At 34.2% G+C, this 8,819-nt stretch overlaps 1 protein-coding gene across 2 annotated transcripts; it reads right to left on the bottom strand.

The window, feature by feature from the left end:
• Nucleotides 1-527: 527 nt before the first annotated feature.
• LOC111395408 (FAD synthetase 1, chloroplastic-like) lies at nucleotides 528-7,931 on the bottom strand. 2 transcript variants are annotated; one of them, XM_023021384.1, is made up of 5 exons: nucleotides 7,612-7,931; nucleotides 7,176-7,228; nucleotides 5,416-5,551; nucleotides 1,344-1,519; nucleotides 528-1,263 (listed from the first exon to the last, which is right to left on the bottom strand). In XM_023021384.1, exons 1-5 carry the CDS (start codon nucleotides 7,893-7,895, stop codon nucleotides 755-757), a joined length of 1,158 nt encoding a protein of 385 aa, XP_022877152.1. In that variant the 5' UTR covers nucleotides 7,896-7,931; the 3' UTR covers nucleotides 528-754. The 2 variants fall into 2 exon arrangements, with proteins under 2 accessions (XP_022877152.1, XP_022877153.1); XM_023021385.1 differs by lacking the exons at nucleotides 5,416-5,551; nucleotides 7,176-7,228.
• Between the last annotated feature and the right edge of the window lie 888 nt (nucleotides 7,932-8,819).

Genomic DNA, 8,819 nt, shown 5'->3' with positions numbered 1-8,819 from the left:
AAAAATTCATTATTCCAAAACTCATTTTCCTACTTTAATGATAGACAAACAGGAGCTAAGCAATCTACCAAGAGTTGGAAGATAAAAACTCGAGATATATTAAGATATCCTTAGAGACTTGGCGAGGGTATGTCAAATGAGCTAGTGGTTGGTTCTTTAATCTTAATAAGAACTTAGGTTAAGAATAAGAAAGACTAACAAAAACTAGAATCAACATCTTGTCAATCTTTTAGGAAGAAAAGCAATTTTGACCCCGAAACACCACAAAACTATAAAAAGAACGTCATTTTTCATCCTAGTCTTCAAAAAATAGCGAGAAATCAACCATAAGAAGGAAGACCTGAGTAAATTATTTCAACAAAGAGCCTATATAGAGTATCACTTCAATATCTATGCACCATATACACGATCTTGGAGCATGTTTGACTTAGCTTATTTGTAGGAAAGAAGCGAGAATCCCCCACTAGTTAAAAAAAATACCAAAACGACAACAATGAATGAAACAAAAGATGATTTCACCAACTATATCCTTGTAAAATCAATCGACACTATTAAATAAATGCACAGCATTTAATAAACTTGTGACCAAGATTCATCGTCTTCACTTTGGAAGAAGAAAGTGTGCTATCTATCGTAGAATTAATCAAGAATGGAATTCTGTGTGTCCTACTAGTAAAAAATAAGGGTAAACGTGTCGCCAGGGAATCATACCATTGAAAAAATAAGTATCACAATATGAAAATTCTAGGCAACATCAAACCATCGACTCACCAAAGTCGATACCCAATAACTCCAAATCTGGAGATGTAAAATGCGTACTAGCAGCTAGGTCATAATCCAAATGAATTTCTGTCGTATCGATGGTGATTCTGCATGGTACCACATTCTTGTCATCAATTAAGAGAGAGCAGTTGCTATAAGTACCTTCTTTTGGTGGAAGATTCAATAAACAAGACCTAGGTGCTGACAACCTCTTTCTATCACTACTAACCTTTCCCTTGTTCTTAAGCATCACCATAAGACGATGATGGCGTCCCAACAGCTCTGAGACATATTTCATGTCTCCTTTGGAAAGTGCATGACGCACTCGAGTAGATGATACTTGGCCTTGCTCCTTTGAACTGCGAGAGTTGATGTTTGCAGAATCTTGATTCTTGTCCATGACGGGATTTATGATGTAAGCACCAATGCCATACTCCTTGCATAATTGCACTAGGTCCCGTGCATCACCAGCAGCTCTGTATCCAAAACGGTAGTTTTGACCTACCATATTAACAATCATGCTCGCCATTACATGATTGGAACTTAACAAAATTAAGAAGTCAGAAAAGGCAATATGATACCTGCCACAACACCGTGTACTCTGAGCTCCTTTGCTAATTTCTCAACAAATTGTCGTGGAGTAAGATGTCGAACTTTTGAAAACTCAACCTCGAATTCCCTGGGTGTGACATTACCACAGTGTGGAGCCCAAGAGGAAAGAACCCGTTTTCTATCGCATTTGGCAACTATCGGAGCCCTATTTAAAGATAATATAAAACAAGTCATAAACGACCTCTCAGCTCACTTCTTAAGATTTGATCAGAAAACAAAATTTATGTACGTACTAGAAAGTTAAATAAAATGGATTAGCAATATGACCTTCATGTCACCCTGTAAGATTTATTTGAATCAGCATTCTAGCACTAGACACATCTTGCTCTTCTACTAAATGAATTAAGAATTTGTACAAATGAAGTAGAAATATTCACGGTTCATGCAAGTAGAACAAATAAATCATTCAATAATATATTGGTGCACATTCATAGATAACCTTGTATTTCATCCGATGAAAGTATGATGCCAATATTTACACCCCAATGCAAGAGGACTTTACCAAGTAGTCTTAATGTGTTCTAGTTAAACAGGGTGTCATACAAAGAATCTAGCAAACCATGTAATTATTTACTTAATTTGGTAAATACTAGCAGATTACAAATAATTTGTACATTCGTCAATGCTTCTCGACTTAGATCACGATCATATCTGCAGATGGTCTTGTATTAAGATGAACATCATAGAGAGGTCAAGTGAGCAATCTAGAGCTAAGGTAAGGACAAGATGTTATGCAAACCGATGCTGAAGAATGCCGGTCAAACACAATAAAATTGAGAAGCAAAAACCAAGTTGAAGGAGAAAAGACAACACTTCTGACTTCAGGCATGTAAATTAATAACATGCACCAGGAGAACGTGTGATTGTATGGGTCAGCTATCTAGAACTTTTCAAATGATTTGGATGGTCTTCCAAATTGGGTTGTCCTCTATATATAAATTTCCAACTCAGCAGCTGGAAATAGACCATTCTGTAATTCATTTTAAGATATCGGATACCCATTTATGCTTTATATACCCGCAAACAAACACACCTATTGGGTTGTTGCATATGCCTATATAACAAGGCTTATTTAGGATTGCAAGCGCAACCAACTCAACCAAAAGACTGAGCCATCAAGACATACTGAATTCTCTTAAACAATTAGTAGCAAAAAGCCATTGCACTTCCACTAATAGGCCCCAATAACTTTGAGCTACCATCTATTTTTATTTTTATTTTTTTCCTGAAGAAGAATCACCTAAAGGTAAGAGGTTTGCACTAGAACCCACCTTCTTACTAATTAAAAGAAATGAGACAAATCAAATGCTCAAGAAGGAGATGTATAACCTTACTCCAACTATCAAAATGTACAACTAATACAAGCAAGGAGGTTAAACCTCTCATAACAAACAACTGTGACAATTCTTTGCTGCAATTCTTCTTCGTGATAAGTGTCAAGTCAAGTTGTTCCCCGCCCGTAAGTCATAACTGGGATCCACTATGAAATCTTCTCTCGATGAACATCTTCCAAAATAACCTTTTAAGGATGGTACACTAAATTCAACTGTCAATGTATATATTTTGTATTGGTAACTTTCATAATCATGTTGACCAAGAGTCATCCTACAAAATGAAATGGCTTGTTGCAAAGTCACTATTAAAATTACTATAACCAAATATCTTTTGACATTCAGTAGACCCTTGATACATCTGTCCCAATTTCATAACATTGATCTCAACTTTATTACCAGATAATATTTTTTGAAGCACTATCTTCCCCATTGATTACACATTTTTCAGACTCATTTTTTGTGCCAGACATGAATGTGACTTTTCATCTGCACTCTGCATTTTCAAATGTTCTGCAATTGCTTCTTTAACATGAAATTTGTCCAAGTTGTTAAGTGAGAGAATACTAGCCCTTGATTCCCAGTTTACTATGTCTTTTTAAAGTTACGAAATTCACACTAAGTCACTAATTAATCGATAGAATTTTCTCCAAATCAGCATTATTAGAACTTTTTGCAGGATCCTCTCAATGGAATTCTTTTGAGTCATTACGTTGGCAAGATTCAAGCCTGGGTCAAACAGAGAAGCGTGCTGCTGCTTTGTGACACGGGGCCAAATTATCTGCATTGCAGTTTTTACCTACTCCTTTTTTCTTTTAACGCTCATCCCTAGTCAGATTACATTCAAATTGTTATTTTAAATGTATTGGATTGGTTGCCTGATCGCGGCAACCAAGAACAAATGCTATGAACTCGGGTCTAAGAATGCCGATGTTCCTGATGGCTTCGTCCCTTTAACACAAAATTTTTCCTAAATCAGTTCTTATTGAAGGAGGTCTTGGGATAAACCTAGAAGGATGACAATTTCCTTTATTTAGACCATCCCCTACGAGTGGATTAATTACCATGGCCTAAAAAATACACGAAATGGATTGTGGATGAGAAAAGTCCTGCAAAGTGGTACTTCTTCACTATTATTGAGAGAACAATCTTTATGTCACTCTGATGGAAAGGAAGATGAAACTTGCATAGAAAGTTGTGAATCTGATCATCTATGGATCGGCCGGAGTGAAGTAAGAGAAACTTTCCTAGAGAGCAGCTAGATAATTCACCAAGATCATACAGCAACCAAGCCTGAATGTTAAATCTCAGGAGACAGTATACAATGGAAAATGGCATTTATCGAACAATCTCTCCAACTTCCTGTCCCTAGAAGTGCTTTCTAATCTATGACTTTGATCCACAACAACGATTTAATCTTCAAATGCAACCAATCCTTCCAAAAGCTTATGCTGTCAGGATGGTCAGGGCTAAATGGCTAATTAAGTTGTGGTATATGCTTGTAGTTCCTCATGGTTAGAAGTAGGTAACATGTTAACATACTTTCAATCAATAAATTAACCAACGTGCCCATTACAAGCAAGAAACACGACTTTCTGTTATATAATAAGGATTAAGGAATTGGTGAAAGGAAAGAAGTGAAATAATTTTCGAACAAATCTTCAGCTGTCATGCTTGTGAAGTCATTCCTAGGGAGACTAGTATTTTTGTTGAAATTTTGAGCTCTTTCCTTTATTTATTTATTTATTTTATTTTTTAATTTGGTAGTGCATAAATACTTTACCTATAGTTCTTCTGAACAAGTTCTCTAAATATAGAGCCTGTAGAGTATAGCCCATTTGGACAGCTTAGGCAAAAATAGAATAATCTTTAATGAAATGTACAGCAAAAAGCAAAAGTAAAACGGTGGTGTGTGTTGAAGCTCGTTCAAAATTAAAACTTGTTCTTTTTATTTTAACATTTGGACTCGGTGAAGGAGTATTAGACATGTTTGAGTGTGTTCCAAAACGTTGGTGTGCATCGAACTCGTAACCATTTTAAGAGCCTCCATGCTGGTTTTCTTGAAACCAAGCATTTATTATTATTATTATTTTCCCACCAAAGAGCCAATATGGTTTGTGTCCTGCACATTTTACCAAACCTTATCTAGGAGTGCAAGTGGGTTTTAATGTGGGATAAAATTATCTATATCAATCACAAGTTGGTGAGTGTACGTATATGTATATTAGCATGCTATGAGAACAAACCAGTCGAAAAAGATGATGGTCTTCTTTTGAAATTCCTTTCGTTTTTCCATTTTACTCTTTCTAGTTTAGCATTCAGCCTTGAGTACAACCTAAGTTCCTTTTCTGTCTTCATTTCATTCTTTCTAGTTTAGCATACAGCCTTGATTACAATCTCTCTCCTGTAGAAACTATCCTAGGTAATGCAGCAAAGAGATAGAAAGGTTAATATATACACACATCTCCCAGGCACATGCCTGGACAAGGGCATTTTTTAGTCCAAGCACAGTGTTATAAAAAAAAATTTGCAAACATTTGGGCTTTAATCATGACTCTCAATTTGATAATTGTGTAACATCTACTTTGTCTGATGTAGAGTGGAGAAATCCACTAGACTTTCATTTTTCTCTTTTGTGCCTTATTTGCCTTCAAATATTTTATGTGCATTAGACTAACAAAAGAGTTGAGAAGAAAGCGGCATTTCGTACCTAGGTTCCCACCCAAGTATCTCTGCCATTCCAACAAAGGCTAAAAGAAATGGAACTCCAATTTTTGCTGCTTGGATTGCAAGTTCCCGATGACCAATGTGCAGGGCATCGAACTTCCCCAAAGCTACTATCCCTCCTATTATAATGAAGAAACAAGAAATCCAGATGCTAAACTTAGCGAGTCATTTCAAAACAACAGGACTATCCAAACAGAAATATTTTCAAAATATGAAGGTGAGTTGAGTTACAGGACCATGACAAGTTTGCAGCAAATTTACAAGAAATATTTATCAGCAAACTGCGAAAGCCACAAACTTTCAATCAAATTTTATAATGATCATCAGGATTATCACCCCTCACATGATACACACACACACACACACACACACATGTATATATATATCAAATAAAGAAGTTTATTTAAAACAAATTTACACAATAATTTAAAACACACGGTCTAATTTAGGTTAAAAGGCCTATAAACAAATAAGTTGATACAATACATATTCACAGCTTTTAATGTATCATATTTTGTAATAATAGAGATGCCAACACATCCATATTCAACGAACAACCAATAATCAATTTAACCAATAAAACAATCAGGAAACTCAGGAAAGAAACCTTTTTTATTTTTCTTTCCATCAAAAAATGTACAAAAGATACCACTGTTCACTTGCCAGTTGTTGAAGATAACATTTAAATAATTTACACATGGCCCTCATTAATATGTTAAGCTTTTAGATAACATCGTTAACATGGTAAGCAATGTTCAAGTCTTGATGCCATCTAATTAATGAAATTGTGTAAGCTTCAGGCCTTGATGGAAAGATATGAATCGTTTCTACACGTGAAGGAATGTGTTGAAGACAACATTTAAATTATATACATATGGTCCTCTCTACCTATTGTCAAAAATAATGAATTACTATTTTCATTAATAGCATTTAACCAACCGGGCAACCAGATGCTTCGACCCGCATTGAATGCCGGACCACTCGTTGAAGATAAAAGTACATCGAACCCATATGAAGTTTTCCCATGAGCCGATTGTATCCATTGAGCAAATATAGGTTCGAGCAGTTAAACTTTTAGTTGAGATGTTTAATACAAGTGAAACTACATCAAACTCGTGCTCAGCAACATAATATAGCAGGTTGGCACAAACTTTCTTTAAAGAAACAGCATATATTAAATTCCGGAAAAAGAGAACAGATTGTTATGTAAATTAGTATCAGTTGAACTTCCAATTGGGCAAAATTAGAGTTGACAAAATTGCCAAATTTTGCCACTTATACCTGTTATCGAAATTCAAGTAACAACTCAACCAATATTTCTTGAATGTGGATATTTTGTTCTCAAGCGCAGATAATGTCATTTTCAGCAATACTCAGTTATCATTTCCGTCATGACCAAAAATGTTCCTAACAGGATATTGAAACACAGTTATTTCAGAAAATACTTGTGGCAGATAAGTGCCTGTATGAAGAAATTAAAACTAAACAAGAACGGTTCAAATTGTTCTTCTTCGACATACAGATTTGATTGTGACTGTGAGCGGGCTTTCACAATGCTGATGTCCTCCATTGATGTTGGAAAAAAACTATTTGCAATCTTAAAACTTGAGAATTTACACTTAAATATTCTCCTTCGGACAGACAAAAACACGCAGATATAAATGGATTTACAAACATGTCTACTGAGTTATACAACAGCATCAAGAAGAAAAACAAAAGGTCGGTAAATGGGGTTTTAATAACCTGCTACTATGGATAATCCTTCAGATGGAGGCTCCTGATCATCATCCATAGGGCTATTCATAAAGTGAAAAGAACCACATTAAAGAGGAAATTTAGGTAAATAGGAAATTGTTAAAAAGAACAGCGTAACAAACACATACAAACATACATGTACTGTTGACACTGTCTGAAAATAAATCAACGTTTAATAAACCACTGAAAGCCAAATTTCCACGGGATTGAGCTCAGCAAACGAGATAATTTAGTCCATGAAGTTCAATTCAACTAATGTCGTTTATTTTAAGCTATCAAATACAAAAAGGTATATTCTTGATGATGCCATATATAAATCCCAATCGTGAAAACTATAAACAAGAATCCAGTGAACAGAAATTAGAACCAAACCCACAGAGAAAAAAAAAATTCAAAAAGCAAATATACAAATAGAGAAGAATACCTCAAAACGTCGGAAAGGAGGGAACTCGGAACTGTATTTGTAACGCAATTGTCATTATTAACAAAAGATACTCGGAAGAATTCATCATTATTATTGGTAGTAGAAGAATAGGAAGAATTGATGTTGAATAATCTTAGTCTGAAAAATCTTTTGGAGGAAGGGGAAAAGGAGAAAGGCAATAAACCCAAAAATGGTTTTGTATAATCGGTATAAACCCCGAATTGGCGAGGATTGCAGTGGTAATCTCGCAAGTGCTGGGATATACTACGAGACCCACCCAACATTATTCACTAGTTTGGGTTGAAGAGGATGACATAATACCTTTGTGTGTTGGCGTTTTTATGGCCGACTACGAGGTTGCTTCGTAATTTGGTTGGATTAAAATTTGATTTTAATTAATAATATTTTTATAATTTCACAATTTATTAATCACACATTTTAAAACTTTTATCAGTATCTATTAAAAATCTAGGGATTGAGCCCCATTTTTTAAGAAAATTGTATTTTAAAATAGTGATATGATGAAAAATGTGTGATTAAAAAATAAAGAATAATTTTGAATTTGCGTATAATATTATTTTATTGAAAAATATGTGGTTGAATGGTGGTAAATCATTGTTGAAGACAGAGCCGGGCCTAAAATTTTGATTGTCCTATGCGAGATTTTAAAATGGTGCCCCTTCAAGTCACTAAAACATATATTAAAAAAATATTCAATAATATTATTTCATTGCAAAAATATGATATTTAAATATTTTATTTATTTTTTAACATACGTTAACAAGAAAAACATAAATAAAGCTCAAAAGCATCTCTTGAATTTCATCAAAAATCATGTCTTGGTACAATTTCATATAAGCAAAGCTTGAAAAAAATATATAAATCAAGTCGAGTATAAAGCTTGAAATGCTACAAATCATGTAAAAATATTTTTTCTCACATCTTTAAAAGCAAACTCACTAATTAAATTTTCGTAATCAATATTTTCTAGAAAGTCTTGCTCAATAGACATTAAAGCTAATACATTCAATCGTTCTTGTAACATGATTGATCGCAAATAAGATTTTAATAACTTCAATTTTGAAAAACTCCTTTCAACAAATAAACAGTAAGATGAATTAAATCAATATTGATTCTTCAAAACATGTGCATCACTAATCAAACTAAAAGAGAGTCAAAGGGTAGTAAAAATTCAATCATCAATTTTA

The sequence above is a fragment of the Olea europaea genome, chromosome 6 (assembly GCF_002742605.1).
Source record: "Olea europaea var. sylvestris chromosome 6, O_europaea_v1, whole genome shotgun sequence".
Classification (NCBI taxonomy): Eukaryota; Viridiplantae; Streptophyta; class Magnoliopsida; order Lamiales; family Oleaceae; genus Olea; species Olea europaea.
The sequence above is the reverse complement of the archived record's forward strand: the minus strand, read 5'-3'. Positions and strand labels throughout refer to the sequence as shown.

Excerpts from the sequence above, each read along its gene's own strand:
- LOC111395408 (XM_023021384.1), bottom strand. The coding sequence starts at position 7,895 with ATGTTGGGTGGGTCTCGTAGTATATCCCAGCACTTGCGAGATTACCAC. Across the intron at positions 1,520-5,415 it reads ATACTTGGGTGGGAACCTAG|GGCTCCGATAGTTGCCAAAT; the intron begins GTACGAAATGCC and ends ATCTTTAAATAG. Across the intron at positions 1,264-1,343 it reads AGTACACGGTGTTGTGGCAG|GTCAAAACTACCGTTTTGGA; the intron begins GTATCATATTGC and ends TTAATATGGTAG.